We start from the raw sequence: 22,983 nt of genomic DNA, 5'->3' as shown, positions 1-22,983 counted from the left end.
CAAGTAACAGTTTCATTGGTGAACTGGTAAGTTTAGAAGTTGTAAAGTTCTTGTGAGAAGCTGGGGGGAAAAGGGTTGTGCACGTCGTTGTTATAGCAACGGTGTGAAGTGAAATACTACTCACATGTAGGAACCCAGTATAGGTGTGAAACGCTCAAAATGTAAAACAAGAAGATGTTCTTGACCAATGCTGAAAGAGAGATTTTGATTTTGTTGTTGTTGTTGTTGAGACAGGGTTTCTCTGTATAGCCCTGGCTATCCTGGAACTCACTCTGTAGACCAGGCTGGCCTTCAACTCAGAAATCCGCCTTCCTCTGCCTCCCGAGTGCTGGGATTAAAGATTTGCGCCACCACTGCCCAGCTGATTTTTTTTTAAATAGAAGAAACAACTAATGACTCAAGAGTCTAAGCGTAATGCAAGTATTTGTTATGAATTCATAATTATTAATGCATTTCTATCATGTATTATAATAGTCTACTCAAGCTGTTATACAAAGCCACATAAACGCAATCATATGTAGTTGTAATAAATTCACAAGACCACTCTTACCCTTTAAGGTTAGGTCTCAAATCCAAGACTAGTTTTATCGAGTACCTGTGGCCCCTCCCAGCTCTCCCAGCATCCCTCACTACCTATGGCCCCTCCCACCTCTCCCAGCATCCCTCACTACCTATGGCCCCATTCAGAGCTTTTCACCCGCCCCTTACCCTAAACCTCTCCCGCCTAGGGGCTGGGCTTCTGCTTTTCTTCCCCAGTCCAATCCTTTTGTAAGAGCCTTTTGGGCTTGGGCCACCTTTCTTAGTCCTCCTCTCTTGCTCTCCCTCCCACTCATCTGGTTTAGTCGGGCACCATGTCCAGCCTGGACTCTTCCCTCTGTCTGTTTTCTCCCTTAAATCTATAGGAGAAGTTATGTCCTCCTTTTATTTCATTTTTTATTCAAAGAGGAAATAAAATCACAATTCATTAGAATGCCTGAGCAGGAGGTGAGGACGCTGCCGAGTCTGGAACCGCTTGTGTTTTGGCAGAACTTCCAGCAGCAGAATCCACCTTTCTCGCTACTGGACCAAGCAGCAGAGATGCTGACAGCAAACAGGGCATCTCCTCATCCCAGCTTGCCCTTCAGGGAGAGCACACAGTAAAATCACCCATACTGTCACCAGCCTGTAAATTAGATTCTGCCCAGCAGAGGTTCTGGTCCTCAGCTTTGCCTGAGATTTCACGAGTGGGCATTTCAGCGTACAGTGCTAGGCATGGGTGATTTAGGGACACTTCAGGGAAACTCTTCAGCAGTCGCGGTTAAAATCCATGGAACCAAACACTTACCCTGGGGACAAAAGGACAACATAATCATGTTCTTCCAGGGTCCTTTCTACCAGAGCTTGTGGGCTCTGGAGGGGCAGCAGCAGATGACACTTTGTCCTTCAGGATTATTGAACGCTTTTCATATTTCAGTCCTAGGAAAAGCACTTTATACCCCAGGATAAAACAAACAAGCACAGTGGTATCTAGTTTTGATTTAAGAACCCAGCCCTCCCCCCGCTGGGAGGTGGGGGACCTGAAAAACTTCCCATAAACCTCCACTGTAGCAAGAGAGCAATCTGTAGCTTTTGCTGTACTGAAGATTAATTATGGCTGCGGGGAACACACAATCATCACCTAAGGTCCTTCAGTTTTTCCACTACACTATAATCGCACACACTCAGAAACCCTGGTAATTTTATATTTTCTTCTAAGCACAAGTACCTTCTTACCACTTTTTTTTTTTATCTTCTCTGGCTGTTTCTTTTGTTCTCTTCTTATCTGGGCATGGTGGCTCACGCCTGGACTGAAGCAGGAGGCCTGCCAAGGGTAGCAGGCCATCTGAGCTGCATAGTGAGTACCAGGCCAGCTAGAGCCACACAGGAAGAACCTGCCGATAGATAGATAGATAGATAGATAGATAGATAGATAGATAGATAGATAGATAGATAGATGCATACATACATATGTTCATAAACAAACAGCTGTGTTAAAGAAGTAGATGGTAAGGCAGAATGCCTAGTTTAAGGAATTAGTACTACAGCCTAAGGCCCCAGGGCTTTAGAAAATGCAATGAATTGCTGAGTTTTTTATTTGTTTTTGTTTTTGTTTTTTTTTATTCTTCTTTTACACAAACACAACTGACCCAGACTGTAAGTCTTCTTTATTTTTGTTTATTTGTTTGTTTTTTCGAGACAGGATTTTCCTGTGAAGCCCTGGCTGTCTTGGAACTCACTTTACAGACCACACTGGCCTCAAACGCATAGAAAACCACCTGCCTCTACCTTCTGAGTCCTGGAATTAAAGGCATGTGCCACCATGACCCTGGCAACACTTCCAGTCTCTAAGAGAAAAGTACGTTACAAAAAGAGCATGCAGCTTTTATCCATCCTTTCTCTCCAGATCTATACTTACATGAACCACTTGGTGCTGGGCATATTATAAGTGGCCTCTATTGAAGAAAGGTGTGACATTTCACTTAAACCAAAGATTTATTCAGAAGCAGGTTACAGAGATAAGAGAAAATAAACTCACTGCAATCGGGTTGGAATTAAATGCCATTCGCAATAAACAAGAGGTAAATAACATCATCCCTGAATCCTACTCGTTTATAGAGGGTGACGCACTGAGTTTTTGTCATACTTAGTATGCAGCAGTCTTTCTCTTCCCCTACTGAGGCCAGCATCCCACCTTTCCTGGATGCTTGAAACTCTGGGAGGCAGAGCTTCATCTGACAGCTGACACAACTGTTCCAACCCCTAGACAGACTGCCTAACTATAAAAGAAAGTCGTCAAGTATTCACAGTGTTTATAATGTGATTATTACTCAGATTGTTACTAGGAAATGTCAGATCTAGAAACAGCAAGGCCCAGACCTATTATGTGTCTTTCTGAGGTAGTTGAGGGCTCAAAAAGATCCATCTGCAGTTCTCATATTTAAGGCAGGGGTACAAGGTATCTGCAGAACTCTAGATAAGACAGTATAAAAATTCACCCTTTCACTAACGTAGTAAAACAAAGTGCCACCAATGCCTTCTGAACACAACTAAAGCCAAATACATTCTATTGTCAAAGTATTGAAACAAACTGTCTACAAATCCTCTCTGAAAACAGACAAAAATTCATATACTAAAAAATATTCTGTCTGATGTTTGGTACATTCCTGAGGCTCTCAGGGACTCAGATGGCTGTGGAAAGCAGACAGCTTGAGTTCCAGCATTTGAGACAAGGCTGAAATGGCAATGGAAGACCCCCATCTCGAAATAAACAAATAAATAAACAGCTTTTCCCCCTAAAAATTGTCTTTAAAAGTAGTATGATATCTACTAAGCTGTAACTGTAATTACCATTTTTACTAATATGAAACACTGAATGTAAATCTTTACTCTGTATATAGAAAGCACCTGTCAATTATAATTTGTCATGATATTAAATGATCATTGACTACAAGACATACTCTGGTTGAGGTATGCTTGAACTTGAAGGAACACATACTTCAGATCAAACACTGTTCAGAAAGCCAGCAGGTATATGAACAGTAGCACACGAAGCTGGCCTGTATCTGTAGCACCTCTCTGACCTTTCAAGCTCTCTGTCTTGATTTTCATTTGCAATGACTCGCTGGCTGCTCCAGCAGACATACTGGACAATCTCATCTTGGAGAGTTTCTCATTCCTAGAATCACAACTCAGGAGCAAAGGCAAGCAAGGCCACATCGAGAGCCTGGGCATAGATGGGCCTAAAAGGCAGAGTCAAGCCTTGTAGACAGCTCTCTTAAAACCCGTTGCATAATCTCTTTGTAGATATAGAAAAATAAGTCATTAACACTCTTTAATCCACTGACCAGTAAAGTCAAGCAAGCTGAAAACTACTGTCCATTTCCAATCTTTCGTGAAACTATTCTGTCTGACTTTCCTGGTGAGTATGGATGGCCTGACATTGGCTCAGCAAATCCATTGTCTTCCTCAATGGTTGATCTATTTGAATATTACCCAGCTTTTCAAACATGAATGAATTCTTTGCACACTCTGAAAGTTAGGGACAATAAAATACTGCCTAATGACCCCTGACAAAACAGGAGCCTCATCACAAGAAATTAAGATTACAAAACCATGAAATACTTATGTAACATGCTGCAATCCAAACCATTTTAGCATTTCCTACACATAGACCTTGGAACCTAAATCCCCAGAGGCCACTGAAACTTTGCTGATGGTCTCTGGTTGGCCTATTTAGAAGTGTGGACTCATGAAAACCAGGGGCTGAAGATCTGAAGGTTGGTAGAGTACTGGGCTAGTCCATGCGGAGGCCTGAGTTTGACCCTTCAATTTCTGTTCCACAAGGAACAGAGAATCAGGAAGAACTCGGTCTTCTCTAAGTAGTAGCCTTTTGGCCTGGTTTCTGACAAGGTACTTGCTATAGCTTGAATATGAAATGACCCCACCACGGGCTTATCTGTTTCAACATTTGATTCCTGGCTGGGGGCAATGTTTTAGAGAATTGTGGAATCTTAGGAAGTGGGGCTCCCCTGGAGGAAGTGGAGCTCCTCTGGAAGAAGTGGGGCTCCTCTGGAGGAAGTGGGGCTCCTCAGGAGAAAGTGGGGCTCTTCTGGAGGAGGTGGGGCTCCCCTGGAGGAGGTGGGGCTCTCCAGGAGGAGGTGGGGCTCGTAGGGAGGAAGTGCATCACGGGGGACAAGGCTTGAGGATTTTGCATCAGGCCACACTTTTGTTCTTCTCTCTCATCCTGTTCTACCAAGATGCAAAGGCATGAGGGTCCCAGCCCCCACTCCTGACACATGGAGCCTCTTGTAACTGTGTTCACCCCTCCATGATAGACTGCACCCTCAAACTGTGAGACAAAATAAGCCCTTCCTTGGCTTCTTGTCAAGTATTGGTCACAATTACAAATAAAAAAACTGAACACAGCATTTCACAGAAGGATGAACAGTACCGTTAATCCAAAGCAACGGTCCTGAGAGTAGTTGGTGAGGACACCAAGGCTGGGTTTCTAGACAACTGATGCAGACTGCTTCTCTGCATTGTTCATCTACTTCAAAATCCATCCCATGGTACTCTTCTGTGCCTTTCCATTCATTCTTTTCTTGATGGGCCACATCTAAAAGGCAGAGTGTTCTAACCCCGAGATGTTTTCCTTTCATTCACATTACAGACGTAAGGTGGCTAATTTATACATCACAGGAAATAGAACAGCCGTGAATATGGCTGAGCCCAGACATATGTACAGAACCACTGGCAGATCCGGGTAGTGTTCTTGAAGAATTCCAATCAATGCAGGGATGGCCATTTCTCCCAGGGTACCACCAATTACAAAGAATGCTGCAGATTTCCCAGTTAAGGTGGTGTACTGCTCAATCCAGGAGATGCCGCTGGGAAACGTGGTTGCCATGGAGGCTCCATACACAGACGTCGCGATCCAGAGACAGAGATGGCTCTTGTCAAAAAGCACCAGAAATAAAGACGAGGCCAGGCTGCCAATGTTGCTCAGAACAATCATGGTTCCAGGCTTTAAGAATGTCGCAAAGAAGATGGCCAGACCCCTGCAGGCTGCAAAGGTCCCCCAGAAGATGGAGTTCAAGCCAGCTGCCTCACTCTCTTCCATGCCAACATGGGTGGTGGCAAAGGAGAATACAAAAGAGCCGTAGGTCACCTCGGCTCCCACATAGAAGAAGAAAAAGAGGAAGAGGAGGCATAGCAGGGCCCAGTGATATTTAGCCCTTCGAGCTCCCTGAGCAGATGCTGAGGACTTTTTCTGCTTTGAGCTTTTCTTACAAAACAGACCAAACAGGAAGACAGAAACTACTAGAACATAGGTGCCAATAGAAGCATATGTCCACAGCAGATTCATGTCATCGGGTACCGCAAACACAGAGTCTGAGGAGGCTTTGGAGGATCGGTTCAGCATTAGAGAGTTAAAGTCGGACTCGGTGTGGTTCTGAGCAGATGCTGTGGTACCCCAGGCCAACTTAGCCAGCAGGGGAGCTAGAAAGGCACCCAAGGCGAAACTGAAGTGCAAGGCCTGCATGTATGGGGCTCCTTTGTCCCCCCAAAGAGTCAAAATGAGAACATTTGCACCTGCCAATGAAACGGAGAAAATAATTTGCCAGACACAGTAAATTAGTAAAAATACAAGAAAGAGGGGGCAGAGGTATAGGGTCAGCTCAGCAGTTAAGAGTACTTACTCTTCTTGCAGAAGACCAGATTTGGGTTCCCAGCACCCAAATCTCTTGGCTCACAAGCCCTTCTAATTCCAGTTCCTACTGGGATCAGCAATGTCTCATCTGCCTGAACACTCACACTCGTGTGCACACACCCACATACAGATGCAAATACACGCACATAATTAAACATCTGTCTGAACTTCCACACTCATGTGCACACACCCACATACAGATGCAAATACATGCACATAATTAAAATAATAAAGAACCCTATAAAAATAAACAAAAATGCTTCATTGACATCAGAAATCAGATGAATATGCGTTGCACAGTGTGAACATGAGAAATGCTGTAAGTTATAAGACCTTGGCTGGCTGTGAGCTGACTCTGTGGTTAAAGATCTCTAAAACAACCCCAAGAACTATGCATTGTAGTGTCTCATACACATGACCTACAGCGTGGTGATCACTGCCTTCATGGCACATTTGTAAAGGTTTGCACAAAATAGTGTAATTGTTGCACTGGGGGATAGTATTGACCCATGCACCTGTTACTACGTGTGTGATAAATGAAATGTTTATATTTAATAAGTGTATCTTCACACTTTAATAAATATACTGCAAATTTGTAGCTTTGTGTACTTGGAGTTGGCAGCCACTAAAGATGATTTATATATGAGCAAAACACCCAGTTAGGGCCTGTAATGGAACAAGAATGTCTGTTAGAAGCTAAGCTCACACTGTCCACAGAGCTCTGGAGGGAAACAGCATCAGGTCTGTGGCTCTTTCTAAAATCCAGACAAATACACAATTCCACCCTATCATTGTCAACTACGTGAAGCTTCAAGCTTAAGATATTTTCACCTTCAACTTCATCCTGCCAGAGAAAGGATGGAGGGATAGAAAGCCGGAGTTGAGGCAAACAGACACCATGCTTATTGTTCAACAGGGCTCAAAACCATTGAGGACATAAATGGAGATAACCTGGGAAGAATATATTCTTCTCTGAACTCAAAAATGGCCATGTCCTAAGTAGACAGCTGTCTCGTTTCTTTCACAACCCGACTGTGGTTCCATCCTCAGTTAACTCTAATAAGCCATTGGTTCTTCTTATCTTAGTATGATTAAATTCTATCTCACAATGAAAGACCTTTAGCCACGCTGTAATTACCCACAGGGAAGGGGTGCCTTCCCATCTGGACACTACAAATCAATACTCTCAAACAGGGAAATATATTCTAGCTCACTTAACCATTAGTTGTTCAAAACTGGTTGGCACAAAACACAGCTGCTAGAAGGGTGGGTTTAAATGAGTGAACCTATGACCATCTCAGTAGGACCCTGTCATGTCACAAGGCTTTGCAGGTGACAGTGAAATCTTATCCACTTTCCCCCATGATAACAGTCAAAGTCACTAACCTGTATCCAGAGCGCCAAATGAGACACCAAACACGGACATCATGACAATCAGTAATGTTGCCGTCTTGCAGAAGGGAATAAGATAAAGGCCAACTGTGGTAGCCAACATTGACGCTCCTAAGAAGGGGTGAAAACCTCAGTTATAGAAACAGTATTCCCACAGGATCAAGCCAATGGCTCAAAGCAAAAATGAAAGTAAAGTCACATTAAGACTGGATAATTAGGGAATTTATACAAATGGGTTATGCCATGTAAATTCTAAATTATCATTATGGATTAGAAGATAAAATAATTACTGGGTGTGGTGGTGCATGCCTTTAACGGTAGGATTTAGGGGGCAGAGAGCAGGTGGATCTCTTGAATTTGAGGCCAACTTGGTCTATGTAGTAAGTTATGGAACAGCCAGGGCTATGTAGAGAGACCTGACATATCCTGCCCTCCACCCTGAACTCTCTAGCCTAAGGATGGGCTGCCCTTCTCCCAGAGGCTTTTCCCTATATAATCCGGCCATTTTTGCATTTTGTCTACCTGACCCTTTCCTACCTTTGCCCTCTTGACTGTTGTATATGGTTCCCCTCTTTTCCTTTTCCCCCTCAACCTCTCACCTCCCATGGTCCAGCTCAGTCTGGTCATGTTCACTCTGGACTCTTCCAGATGCCTCTGGCTATGTCCTTCCTTTTATCTATGATAGACCTTCTCCTCCACCATGCCTAGGTGCAGTCACGTCCTTTTCTTTCTATTTCCTTTTTCATTCAGAGGGCACGAGGTCTTTGGGCTCATAGATCAGCGCCAGGGAAACAGTTAAACATGCAGGGTTGCCTCTTCAACATGAGGATGCATACCTGCTTTCCTCCCAGAAGCCTGGGGTGGATGTTGTTAATAGTCTGGTGATGTGTGCTATCTGTAGGGCCCAGTCAACCCCAGATCCCTCAGACTATTGAGTTTATTCCAGACTCTTGTCCCTAGACATTTAACTTGAGCATTCATTGTTTCTCAGTCAATAGAACCAGTCCTTAGGAGAGATGTCACACGTGCTATGACCAAGACTGTACCCGATCTTCCTCCAGGTCCCTAAGCTGTAGAGCTCATCTTTATGGAAGACGTCACATGTACTTTGTAAAAGAGGTTTTTGTTTGTTTGGTTTGGCTTGGGAGACAGGGTCTAACTGTAGCCCTGGCTGTCCTGGAACCCACTCTGTATACCAGGTTGTCCTCGAACTCAGAGATCCACCTGCCTCTGCCTCTCAAGTGCTGGGATTAAAGGCGTGTGCTACCACTGTAAGGCTGCAAAAGAGTTTTGATGTAAAGGCCTTAAGCTTTATTGTACTAGCATTGGGATGGAGGTCACTGTTACCAGAAAACTTCTTTTTCCAAAACTGTACTGTGCTTAGATGTCTAAAAGATAAACTGCTTGGTGTCAGATTCTTGAAGTTTGAACCAATAGAAGCTAACTAAGTCATGCTGAACTGGATTTCCTTCTTGCTTCCCAAGGACCATTCTTCTGCTGGCCGTGGTATTTGCAGGGACCCAGCCCCTCACCCCAACACACACACAAACGATGTACTATTTTCTTTCTTGCACAGGTAGCAATGCGAATCTAAATATTCCATAAAGAAAATCCATCTATTCAGTTGTTAGTATACTGAGAACTTTGCCATTTTTTTTCCAGGATATGGAAAAGCAGTCTGGGTTCATGACTGATAGATAGGAAAACATGGACAAAAACACAGCTGATATCAGTTCCCCTCCATCTCCTTCCTCTTCACGTTCAATCCACAGGAGCCTGGCCAGCTGTCAGAAGCTCATCTGGAGCTCTCTGGCCCCGGGAGTCCTGCCCTGCCCGCAAATGTGCAGAGCTGAGCGGTTGATCAGTGTTGAGAGTGGAAACTATAGACTCAGGATTTCTGACACACAAGCCTGAGGACTAATGAGCCTCCAAAGGCCTCCATACAGAGACCCTCCAGCCCTCAAGGTAGTAGGCACAGCCGCGCAGTTGCCGGGGAGGTTGCCCACACACCACCCTTTTCTGTTGTGGAGTCTGCATTAAGGCTGCACCTTTCATACTTAGTGCCAAGTTGTAGACAAACGTCAGTGCTTACTTACCTAAAAGTATAAAATGATTCATGCAGTCGAAAAGCACCCCACCAACCACAGAGCCACACAAGTAGCCGAGGGCGCGGCCCACGAAGATTTCAGAAAGACTACTGATGTTGCGGTTCACGTTTCTTGCCAGGTCTGGAAACGTGGGTCCCAATATGGCAACAGTCATCCCCTTAAATTAAAAAAAAAGATGACTGATGTACTTGTAAACCAGATAATACTCATTTCCTTTTAAAATTTATCACAAAAATGTTCTGAGGAGTGAGTTACAAAGCAGAAAATTATTTTAAGCCCCATTCACAGTAAGCAAAAAAATTTTTAATGATACTAATATTACTAGAGCCATAGACCTTAGTTGATTTTCCTTATTTGAAAGTTTCTCCCCCTAAAACTAGTTAATTCTTTTAAAAATATTAAATATTTATTTACTTTTTTGTTTGTGAGTGTTTTAAATGCATGTGTGCCATGGCATGCAGTGTTCTTGGAGGCCAGCAGAGGGCACCAGATCCCTTGGAACTGGAGTGATGAATGGTTGCGAGCCACCATGTGGATGTGGGGAATCCCATGTCCTCTGGAAGAATAATAGCCAGCATTCTTAAGTGCTAAGCCATCTCTCCAGATCCAGACTGATTTAACTCTTGTAGCTTTTCCTACTTAAATAAACATTAATATGAAACTGGAAATATAAATCAGTGGTAGAGTGTTTGCCAACCATGCTCAAGTCTACATTGGATGTCTAATATGACAATACATCAATGAGAATAAGTCTGGGTGGGGTGTGGCTCAGCGGTCCAGTGCCTACCTAGCACGGACAAAGCCAGGGCTCACTTCCCAGCACTGAGCAAAACTGAGTGCGGTGGTGCACATCTGTAATCCCAGCAGTCCTGATGTAAAGGTAGAAGGATCAAGGAGTTCGGGGTCATCTTCAGGTTTATAGCAAGTTCGAATCTAGCCTAGGCAACATGAGACCTCATTTCAAAAATAATAAATAAAACAAATTTATAAATATGAACATAAGCTTGAAATACTTTTGAAATACAGATTCAAATATATATTTGAAATAGTTTTCAATATTGTGAGATACATATGTTATAATAACATGAGAATTTATGTTAGAAGTTTACATTACCAAATTGTTTTCATTTTACATCTTTATATTTAGTGTATGTATGTATGTGTGTGTGTGTGTGTGTGTGTGTGTATGTGTGTGCACACGCACGTGCCATGCATTTGAAGGTTCCTAGAATCCCCAAGGAAGGCTTCAGGTTTTCTGGAATGAGAGTTATAGACAATTTCAAGTCACCTGACGTAGTTTCTGGGACTGAAACATGGATCATCTGGAAGAACAGCAAGGAATCTGAACCTCTGAGCCATAGTCTAGACCTGGTCTCACTTCTTATATCATTAGAACAGTAATTTTTCTGGTGCATATGGGGTTTTACACATATAGAATACATAGGAGAGAAGTCAACTGAACTTACTGAAATCTTCACTTTTCAAAGAAAACTTCAGCCATCAGAAGCATAGAATATCAGTCGTCTTTGCAAAATATTACAGGCACAGGTACAGCATGACTTTCACAATAACTCTGGTCTGTAGCCACTTTGGTATGTAGTGAAGTCTAACCTAACCTGTCAGCACACTGTAACTGTGTGAGCCTATCTCTCATGACGCATGGCCAATCTCATGGGCTGTATAACATGTGACTATGTCCAAATAAGACTTCCTCCTTCTGCCTATAAATCTTTCTTTCTCACACTGTTGGGTTGGGTTGCCTACTTCCATTGGCTCGAAGAGCTGCCAAATTCACAATTAGTGTCTTTGCTCAAATGAACTCTTGCTAAATTAGACTTCTTGGCATCAGATGGATGACTGGGACTAGACCTCCACTGATCATGACAGCACCAAATACTCAGACAGATGTTCTGGTTGGAGTTCCCTGATCGCCAAGATCTCACATGACAGCCAGGATCACGAGCAGGTTTCCCCTTTGATTAGGATGATACAGATGTGTGTACTGGACTCTTGATTGCACTTGAGCATTTTATACTGGATTAAGTCCGGGATGTCTTTCGATCTGATAATTAACTGTATCCAACCAGGGGCCTCAGGCAGACCCTTTAAAAAAAAAAACCCGAGGAGGATCTGGGAGTCTGGTAACTTCGTTAACATCTGTTAACTTCATTAACAAAGGTTATGGGCCCAGAACCTGTGTACTTTATAGAAAACGAGTTAACCCTACTAAGGATACCATTGACCTGTAGTGGACAAAGTGTGGGTGTTTGCTTAGATTGTTCACTTAGAAGGAGCATTTGAAAACAGAGCTTTCAAAGATGCCACAAGATTATAGAGAGAGGTATCGATTCCTTAACTGGTTCTTGATTGTGTCAATAAAGGAGGCAGAAGTCAATTGCTGGGCGAAGGGAAAAAGGTGGGACTTCCGGGTCCCAGGAGAAGCAGAGGGAGAGAAAGAGGAATTCGGACCAGTTTTTGGAACAGGATGACTCAACAGCTATGTAAAATCTTGGGGCGCTGGTAACGGTGGCTCTGCCACCGGTGGCTGGCTGGAATAGGTTAGCTAATAAGAGCCCAACAATCTCGGAGCTCTGGTCTGGCAAAGCTAGCCGAGAGGAAGAGGTAGCCAGGTGGGGCGTGGGCTGGCAGGAGAGCGATCTCGGAGCTAAAGGAGAACACAGCCCTGAACAAATGAACAAGAATGGTTGTTTAAAATTGCACGCCACACAAGATCAAGAGAATGTTTTGTTTGTTGTTTATTTTTCTTGTTTTGAGGCACTGATTCTTTTTAGATGTGCATAGCCCTGTCTTTCCTAGAGCTCAGTCTGTAGACCAGGCTGGCCTTGAACTCAGAGATCTGCCTGCCTCTGCCTCTTGAGTGCTGGGATTAAAGTCGTGTGCCACTATATCTGGCTCTGCCCAGACTTTTAAATGAAAAACTTATTATCTGTTGCTGATATGTTGAAGCATATCTGTCTATTTTTGTATGTACTATTATATTGACTATATTGCTAAATTTAATTTAATTCTTGTTTCTTTTCTTTAAATTTATCTATTTTTATTTTATGTGATTGGTGTTTTGCCTGTATGTATGTCTGTGTGAGTGTGTCACATCTTGGAGTTACAGATAGCTATGAGCTGCCATGTGGATTTGGTTTGGTTCCTAACACTCACACAGTGGCTCACAGCCACCTATAACTCTAGTTACAGGATAGCTAATGCATGCAGTGTACATACCTATGTGCAGACTAAGCACTAATACACAAAGAATAAAACAAATCTAAAAAGACAGTAGTATTACAAATGTCTCAAAAAAAGAAGAAATTAACCACATTCTTTTTTGCTTTATATGAGTTGGGTAGTATGGTTAATAAAACAGAAGGTTTTAAATAGATTTTTTAAAAAATACTTTATATTTTTATAGAATTTTCATGGGCTGGGCGGTGGTGGCGCACACCTTTAATCCTAGCACTTGGGAGGCAGAGGCAGGCGGATTTCTGAGTTCGAGACCAGCCTGGTCTACAGAGTGAGTTCCAGGACAGCCAGGGCTACACAGAGAAACCCTGTCTTGGAAAAAAAAAAAAAGAAGAAGAATTTTCACTAATATATATATATGTATATGTATGTGTATGTGTGTGTGTATATGTATATGTACATGTATATTGTATGTATACATACATCCTTAGGGCTACTACAAATTAAACTTAACTGTTGTATCTTTTTTTCAGCAAGAAAAACATCGTACGGAGCCACTTGATGCCTCATTTATCAACATCTCAAGCACAAGACGTCAGAGAAAAGTCTCTAGAAAAGATTCTTATCACCAAGGATGTGCATCCAGGAGCAGGAGAAATCACCCAGTGGTTAAAACTACTGGCTGCTCTCCCAGAGGACCTGAGTTCAACTGCCAGCACCCACATGGCAGCTCCCAGCTGTCTAGACTTCAGTCTGAGAGGATCTCACACCTATTCTGCCTTCTTGGGTACCAGCAATGCATGTGGTGTACAGACATACATGCAGGCAAAACACTGATGCACATTTTAAAAATACGTTTTAAAGAAATGTACAGTTAGGGATGAGAGAAATCTGTACAAATAATTTAAACCTAGAGCTAGCAAAAACCAGAGGGATGCCAAAGGGCTAGTGGTAGCATTTGGCTCTTCTATAGTTTCTTCTCACAGAGGCTAAAGAGTGGGAATATTAGTGAACATATCTGTACCACGGTGGCAGGTTATCCTAAGAGCACGTGCTTCTTTTAGGAATTATGATCAATAGATCCAGTAGTCTACACACAACTGGATAAAACTGACAGTGACACATTTATTATCATTGATGGAAACTAAAGTCAGTACATTTTAAATTTCTAACACATGAAAATAAGATTACTAAAAATATACAAATATACAAAGAGATGTGCCTTTTGTAAGTGTGATTTTAATGAGAATGGCCCCCATAGGCTCCTGTATTTGCCTACTTGGTCCCCAGTTGGTTGAACTCTTTGGGACGGATTAGGAGGTGTGGCCTTGTTGTGGGAGGTGTGCCACTGGGGGCTTTGAGGTTTCCAAAAGCACACAGCACTCCCAGTTGGCGTTCTCTCACTCTGTCTTGTGGTTTTCTCAACAGTGATGGCTCCAGCACTGTGCCACCTGCCTCCCTGCCTGCCTGCCTGCCTGCCTGCCTGCCTGCTGCCACACTCCCCACTGTGATGGTCATGGACTCTAACCCTCTGGAACAGTGAGCTCCAAATGAATGTTTTTGTTTTATAAGTTGCTTTGGTCATGGTGTTTTATCACAGCAATAGAAAAGTAACTACAGTAAGGTTGGTACCGGGAAGTGGACTACTGCTGTGACGGCCTGACCGTGCGGGGTGTTTGGGGAATGAGGAAGACTGTGGGACTTGGGACGAGGAAAGCAGTTGGATGTTGTGAGTGAAGCTTGGAAGACGGTAGTGAGAAGAGAGAGCAGCGTGAACTATGGAGGCCGAGCTCAAGAGGCTTCAGAGGGAACAAATAGTGGCAACCGGGCTTCTTACCATTCTCATGATATTTTGGCAAAGAACATGGCTATTTTTGGTCTTGCACTAAGAACCGCTTAAGGCTAAATTTAAAAGTCATGGGCTAATTTTGTTGGCAGAGGATATTTCAAGACAGCTTTAGTATTGACTCAGTATTGATTCAGTCATTTGGTTATTAGCAATGACTTGTATGCAGATCTGCCATTAAAAAGCAAGAAACAGGGTCTGAAGAGATGGCTCAGTGGTTGGGAGCACTGGCTGCTCTTCCAGGAACTGGGTTCAATTCCCAACACCCACATGGCACCTCACAACTGTCTACACCTCCAGTTTCAGGGGATTGGATGCCCTCACACAGACAGACATACAGGCAGAACACCAGGCACATAAAATGAAAAATATATATAATTTAAAAAAACAGCAAAATATCGGAAAAAGAAATACAAAACATACAGTTTAGGGAGAAAAAGAGCAGAAAGAAATTTAATGTTGGAGCCAAGTCTTGAAAAGGCTGAAAGAAATAAGAAATGGATTAAAGGAAACCATGTTCTCAGGGCAGGACACCACCTAGCTAAGCTTCCTGCTTATAAAAATGAGAGATTCTTCAACAGAGAAAGGCTTAAGCAAACACAATCCATGAGGGACCAGTTCCCACCAAACAGGCAGCAGAACTTGGCAGCTTTGGCCACGTGATTCCACAAGGATACAGGAGTATGGGGTCTGTGGAATCTTCCTCCACCATTAAGGAGAGCTTTAAGGAAAGCTGCTGAAGCCAGGCGTGTGGCAAGGGATTTCCTTTCATGGAGACCCAGAGAGGCCACTGCATGAAGCTGTGAAGTGAAGCCTGGCTTGTGCTAGAAACCCCACCCAAGATGGCAGCACTCTGGGGCATCTTCCAAGGAGAGCTGCAGACAGGGAGTGGATGCAGAATTTGGAGCTTGCCCTGCTGGTTACTGGTCTTGCTTTGGCCCAGTATTTCCTCAATATCCCCCTATTTCTCTCTTTTGGAATTGTAATGCATATTCTGTGCCATTCCATGTTGGAAGTACGTGATATGATTTCTTGAGCTTACAGTTAAGAGATTGCCTTGAGTCTCAGAAGAGACTTTGGTCTTTCAAACTGGGTTGAGACTGTGAAAGGCCATAGGGACTTCTGAAGTTGGAATAGATGCATTTTGTATTGTGATATGGCCACAGGTCTATGGGGTCAGAGAGCAGAGTGTAGTGTTTGAATGAGAATGGCCCCCGTAGACTCATATGTATGAATGCTTGGTCCCCAGTTAGTGGAACTATTTGGAAAGGATTAGGAGGTGTGGCCTTATTGGAGGAGGTGTGTCACTGGGAATGGGCTTAGAAATTTTAGAAGCTCTAGTCATTCTCAGTGTTTATTCTCCCTCTCTCTCTCTCTCTCTCTCTCTCTCTCTCTGTCTGTCTCTTTCTGTGCCCCCCCCGCCCCGTATGTGGTTGTTGTCTCAACACACAATATCTCAGCCACTGCTTCAGTGACATGCTTGCCCGTCTCTGCTGTCACGCTCCTGGCCACGGTGGTTATAGACTCTAGCCCTCTGAAACTGTGAGCCCCAAATAACGTCTTTATTTTATACATTTATTTTATAAGGTAATGGTGGTCCTTACTATCAAGGAGATAGTAAGGAAAATTGTAAAGTATGAAGATGCATGGTCAAGGAAAAATGAATTCCCTTTTCTCTTAAAACAGGACTGTTGCTCTAAGCTAAGAACATACGGCCAACGTGGAATGGGTTAGAGTCTGTGAAAAGAGCGCTCTGTGGGCCTAGCTGGCTGAGCGTGGGAGAGAACTGTTTGGAAGTCTTCCTAGAAGTTGAGCATTTATGCTAAGGCTCACTGTAGAACTAGAACTTGCTCTTCTCGTGTTCCTGGTACACTGGATGACGCTCAACAGGAAGTGTGAAGGATCTGTTGTTATTGTTTCATTTGAGGTAGTTGGCCCAAGAAGCAAAGATTCACAGAAATGACCAAGACCATTTCCTGAGCTTCATGCTGTATTTGGGACGTTTTCTTAAAGCACTTAAGGAAACCAAGTTCTCTTTACTAACAGATCCAAGCTTACCCCACAGTTATGTGATTTTTAAAATTTAGCTTGAAGTGTTAATATCACTGTGGTTAAATGAAGGACAATTATTGACCTGCAATTCTACCTTGACCAAATGTGTTAAACTTTTGATATGTTTATGACCTTTTTCAAATTAAATCATGTTTTTCTTTACCTTGAATTAATTTGAGGTCTTTCAGAAAGTTCCTTGGACTTTCTCAAAGACATGATCTATATTTCTATAAATAGAATGGTAGCAAATTAATTGGGTGAATTTGATATATAATATGGGATGCACAGTCAAATAAGCACTGTTAAAAATCTCTTTGAGTTGCATTTGTGTCGATGTGTTAATATTTCAGAAATTATGTGAGATTTGTAGAAATGCTCCTAATACGTCACCAGCAGTCATAATTCTGATATTTATCTTTAGCTGTATACAAGAGCCTGCAACAATGGCCCACATGTGGCCCAAATAATCTGGAGGCTGAGGCAGGAGGATCAGCCTGGGAGTTCCAGCCAACACAAATGACATAGCTACACGTCATATCATGTTTTGAGAAATTATATGAAGCAGAAATATCCAACTTTTCTTGTCAAGTGCTTCACTGCTGTAGTGAATTTTCATCAGGTTCAAGTCATGGCCATTTTACGTCTTGTCACGGGCAGCTGTTTGCTCTGTGTCTGCTTAGTGTTGAGAGTCGTGGAAGGATTCTAAGTACAGAGTTATTTCTAAGGATGTTCCATGGGGTAGCTAAAACTTATAATTCTAGTGAAGAAACAAAATGGCTCATAAATATGAAGCACAAGACTTAGGTACAAAGGAGAGTGGTTTGGCAGATTTTCATTCCAAGTAAGCTAGGAGTGACATTGTTGAGCTGTGCAGTTACAAGGAACTCCACTAGATGGACCCAAATCAAATATTTATATACCAGCCTGGCTAATAAGCAGTTTCAGGCACCCGAAGGTAGACAAGCAAACTGGTGTGAAGGATGTAAATGCATTGCAAGCTTGATCTTGGGGTAGCTTGGATGTCTGCGTGGATGTCTGTCTGTGTGGATGTCTGTCTGTGTGGATGTCTGCGTGGTGATACTGTGTCCTCATAGCTTCCAACGGCAAAGCTCAGCACTGCAAGACTCATCATGGAGGAGCTGAAATAAGTCAAACACTGACAGACATCAGTGGAAGGCTGCTCTATGAAAACTGCACAGGAGGCTCATGGCTGACGTCAGGGTAGTCGCACCCATTTTGGTAAGATAATTAAAACCTCATATCTTATCAACTCTTGGACGATTTGAACAGTTTGAGGTTCATTCATTTGCTGATTTCAGTGTTTCTCTTCTAGGTGGATGGAAGTGTTCCTTTACAGAACGGCTAATGCTATAAATAGCTACTGTGATGAAAAATGTATTTTCCTCTTAGGACATCTCTTGCCCCACCCCCTCCCAATTCTTCAGCAATAGTAATACTTGTTTCATGGCACCAGTGTCACAGACACAGTAGCATTAAGCTCCTGGATTAGCCAGATTGCCCGTCAATGGTGTTACCAATTGGTGGCAATTGGATCCACTCCCGTGGGAGAGCACAGACTTACTAAGCCTTGTGATGAAGCCACTGCAAGGCCACACTCCTGGTGATAGATTCCAAGTGTCTCTCACTCCATGAATGAGTGAGATGTGGCTCGGTAGTTAAAGCCAAAGCACGTAAAATAAACCCTTCACAGCCAACTGATGATGGCCTGTACTTTCACGACCTGGATCCTGAAATGTCTTTTAGAAGTGACACCATTAAGTGGCTCCCTCTGTTGGAAGAGACCATACCAGTGTTTGTTCTGCTACAAAACATCAGAGCCCCCAGTCCTACATGAACAGCTCTCAAGTCTCTTGAAACTATGATTCTGTTGGGAACCTTAGAGCAAACCTGACCAGGAATGTTTCTCCCAATAAACAGAAGACATCCTTGGTAGGGATAGTTAACTCGTGGATCAAGACCGATCTGTTACTGAAAACCCTTTTTCTTCCATCACCAACTTTCCCTATCCCTTCCACTTCCTTATGAGGAGATACGTAACAGTACCATGGAGGCTACTCTAGGCTAATGTCATGCAGCAACAACAACAACAACACAAAGACAAAACAGCAGCTATTGGGTTTATGGGCTAATCAATACCTCCAAATCAGGAATCCCTGCTACTATGGCCAGTGTTGCTCTATGTTACTAATCCATCACCGTGACCCCAGAAGAAGAGGAGAAAACTCTCTTGGATATGCTGGGCAGCACTACTCTGTGCCTCATACACTCACTGGGAATACAGCCTCGACTCTCCAGTTAGTAACTTAGTCATCAGCAAATATAGGAAATCGATCTCAGTGATGTCTGCGAGGGGTTGATTTTGAGCACACAGGTCACATGATCTATATGACCACTAAATTCAGGAAAGTCTCTTTCTGCCACATGATCCTATGCACCTTCACTTCATGCTAAGGGACCAAGAGAATGCTTTCCAGGTGACCTTGTTCAAGAGCTAAACAAACTCAGGAGTGAACAAATGTGACAGAGTTCTGCTCAGATGACCCTAGGTAGCCATGTTTTTCAGTCCCCAAGGACCAAGGTTGATCTAAGGAGAATCTCTCCACTCTATTCGGCTTCTCTGCTCGTTTAGCACTTGCTGTCTGACACAGCTCTCTCTTGCCTTCTGAATAGTTTTCCTTAACATCTCCACACTTCCCACAAGCATACCAAAGCGGTCAATATCCAAAATCAGTTCTGACCATGCAGTAGGCAATAAGCAAGCTTCCAAAAATCAGTTCCAACCATGCCATGAAGAGAAGTGAGCATGTACTGAGAAAAAGCCCTGGTGACCCTGGATTCACCCTAGATTCACCCTGAATTCACCCTGGATTCACCCCAGATTCACCCCGGAGAGAAGGTGGCGTTCTTGTATGGTACTTGAAGCTAAGATGTAAGTTTGGAGAAATTTTGTTGTTGTAGTAAATCAGAAATGTTGTGTGATGTTCAGAAATGTGAAAAGCACTCTCAGAAAGATGGATGAGAACACTTATGCTTGTCCATTTGTGGAACAAAATTAAGCTGAATTCAGTTACAGCAATAGTTACAACAACAACAATAATAATATCATCACAATAGCTGATGAATGTTGGTGAATGTTACCAATAGCTAAGTGTGTCTCTAGGTTCCCATGGCCTGTTATCAGGCTAGCTACAAAGAGACTTAAAGTTGGTGGATTTCACAGCTGGCTGTGGTCCTTAGTCACCACCAGAACCCAAACAAAAATTCTGACCAATAGCAGGAGTAGAAGACTTTGAACTCTCTTAATCCAATGTTTAGATTGTTTGATTATGGTCAGTTTGAGTCACAGAGACAACCATAATAAGGACTGTCCTGAATTTCATAGTATCATTTTCTTGATATCATCATGTCATATCCCTTCAAAAAATATAAACAGGGCTGGTCATGGTGATGTATATCTATAATTCTAGTATGCAAGAGGCTGAGGCAGGAGAATACAGAGTTTGAAACCAGCCTGGGCTATATAGCAAAACTGTCCCTTTGGGGGAGAGGGGTCATAAATGTTCCAATCCACCACCCTTTGTAGTTTAAACAGTAAATGAGAACATGAAGAAAACTTAACAGTGCAATGAATTGAGAGTCTGTTTGGATCAATCAATTAGTGAATTGACAGAAAAGCTTTTCAGTGTTTAAGGTTTCAGTCAGTTTCGAATTTTGAGAAGCTGTTAAAGGGGTCGGAGGTAGCTTTCTCCTGGAGGAACCCAACCTTCCAACTTCCCCAGAGCACATTTACCAAGCAAGTAACAGGGAATTTTTCAGTTTACACAGAGATTGACAAAAGACACTTCCGATGAGACATTTTGCTCTAAGAAAATGTCTGAAGAGCAGCAGGATTGATTTCGATAGGATGGTGGGGAGAATAAGACACATTCGGGCCCTAACACTAAAACGCCTGTGTGACCAAGAAAAAGCCGCTTTCCTCTTGGGCCTATTTGCAAAACCAAGTGGATGGCCGCCCAGAAATGGAAGTGCTAGGAGAAAAAAAATGTTTATTGTGTAATAAGTGATAGTTCAGAGTGCAGTGGCTACAGACCCAGGCAATGCTAGGAAAGCTTGCTGCTGTTAGAGAACAGTAAGATCAATTTCGAACTGGACAGCAACCCTCAGTGATTAAAATAGCGCCCATGAGATAGCTGATGAGCCTGAAGTGCCCAGAGTCACAGAAGGAACGTGCAGGCAGCGAAGGCGAGAGTCCCGCTGGGAAGGTCCCCTGCAGGAGGCTCGCGCCCCAGCCTGGGAGGGGTGCAGCCTCAGCTCTCACCAGCCCCAGGAAGGCGGCGTACAGGACCGCGGTGGAGAACCAGCGCAGCGCGCTCCTGGCCCGGCCACTCCGCCGGGAGGCCACCGCCTCCTGGTCATTCTGCGCTGGGGTCTCGGTCTGGAGGAGGCGCTGCCCAGCAGCCGCAGCCCTGAACCCACGGAACTCCACTTCCAACTCCAGCTTGGCGACTCCAGGCTACTGGTCTTGCCGCTGCTGAGCTTTTCGGCAGACCCTTCTGGAGCTCTGAGCTCGCGTCCTTCCAGGCCCGGGAGGTTCCGCCTAGTGCCACCTTGCCCCAGGAACCTTTCTGTATTAGGTCAAGGAAAGTTGGACTTCGAACATGCCTGTGTTGCAAGAGGAAGACATTCAAGCCGCATCTTGCACCGGCCAGTGCGATCACGTGATACGAAAGAAGGATCCACCCAATGAGGGTGGGGTCTCCTGCTGGAAGCTAAGCGAGGTTACCCGGGAGACCGCTTGTAGCTCTCCGCTTGCAGCATCTCACCTAGCAGAACCACGGACACCAGCTGACTGATGGGTGCCGCTTGGCGGAGAAATTTGGAAGTGCAGCTTCGAAACAGAAGATGCTAAAATGTGGCAGGCAGGCAGGTCTTTAATTCCAGCATTTGGGAGGCTAACGCAGGAGGATGACTAGTTGGAGGCCAACAAAGAAAGACCCTGTCTGAAAAAAATGCGGAACTTGTAGGTGCCTGCGTCCCTCTAACCTCACTAGTATGTTCTGCTAAGGAACTGTAAAAACACCTATCAGAACCACCCGGGAGCCATGTAGCATACTCAGGACTCCCTCCCTCCCCTCCCCTGCCCTGTCCTGCTCTGGAACTCCCCAGCAGGTCCAGGACAAGAAAACAGATGCAAAGCCCAGCATATGCATGATAGCAACCGGTAGTTATTACAGGAGAGCAAAGTAGCGCTTCCTTCTCTGACTGTGGCTAAGATGGCAGAGACCAGTAGACTTCAGCACCTGGATGCAAATGAGGGCTGAGGAAAACTAAAAGTACTACCACCAAATTCTGGACAGGAACAAGGATTCCATGTTCCAAATGCTAGAGGCAGTGCAAGACCAGGATTGGAAATAGCAAGGAACAGTGAAAACATTTTGAGATGCTCTACCTCCGAGCTCCCCTACCCAAGGCACTTTACTTTCAAGGCCAACAGATCTTGACCTTGGTCAACTCCCTTTAAAACCTCTAGTTCTAAAACCAGGTCCTTGTGCAATGAGCCAATGAAAGGCCTCTTGATCTTCCACATTTAGGAAGACCTCAAAATTAAGTAATCCCTGTAGACGGCAGTCTGGAAAGATGTGAAGACGCTGTTCTCGGGAATGGACAGATGTTCAGAAATAATTCCGCCATGAGAAGACAAAATGGAGAAGACAAAATGGAGTAGTACATTGTCAAGACCTGTGTCGTCTTGACCAGCTGTTGCTGCTTCTAATCCACATGACATCAGCTGTGGCATTTCAAGTATGGATCCAACCACTGGAGGAACGTCAGAGGACATGACTCTCTTAGATGCAACTTCATTGACAGATTTAAAGGAACACAACTCTAAAAGAGGGGACAGTGGATGAGGGTAGAGTGGGAGGACCACGGTGGTGTCTTTATAAAAAGATAAAGAGATCAAGAGAGTCTGTCCTGTGGGTGTGTGGAGAGGTATGGGGGAAGGGGATGTCTCAGAGGGCCCAGCCGAGGCATCAAGGCATTTCTTCCCCCTGAGGGACCAGTCACATACCAGTATAGTATAGAATAGAGTTTATTCAGGGCATGGGGAGGGGAGCCAGGAAGGTAGTAGAGGCAGAGAG

General features: G+C 43.8%; 1 protein-coding gene across 1 annotated transcript; it reads right to left on the bottom strand.

Annotated features, from left to right (window-relative positions):
* Window positions 1-2,492: 2,492 nt before the first annotated feature.
* On the bottom strand, window positions 2,493-21,445 carry LOC114622585 (sodium-dependent glucose transporter 1C). Its single transcript, XM_028768993.1, has 4 exons — window positions 21,162-21,445; window positions 9,718-9,886; window positions 7,616-7,732; window positions 2,493-6,111 (listed from the first exon to the last, which is right to left on the bottom strand). The coding sequence occupies exons 2-4, from the start codon at window positions 9,881-9,883 to the stop codon at window positions 5,183-5,185; spliced, it is 1,212 nt and encodes a 403-aa protein (XP_028624826.1). The 5' UTR covers window positions 9,884-9,886; window positions 21,162-21,445; the 3' UTR covers window positions 2,493-5,182.
* Window positions 21,446-22,983: the final 1,538 nt, after the last annotated feature.

The sequence above is a fragment of the Grammomys surdaster genome, unplaced genomic scaffold, assembly GCF_004785775.1.
Source record: "Grammomys surdaster isolate TR1022 unplaced genomic scaffold, NIH_TR_1.0 190, whole genome shotgun sequence".
Lineage (NCBI taxonomy): Eukaryota > Metazoa > Chordata > Mammalia > Rodentia > Muridae > Grammomys > Grammomys surdaster.
This window is presented reverse-complemented; position numbering and strand designations above follow the sequence as displayed.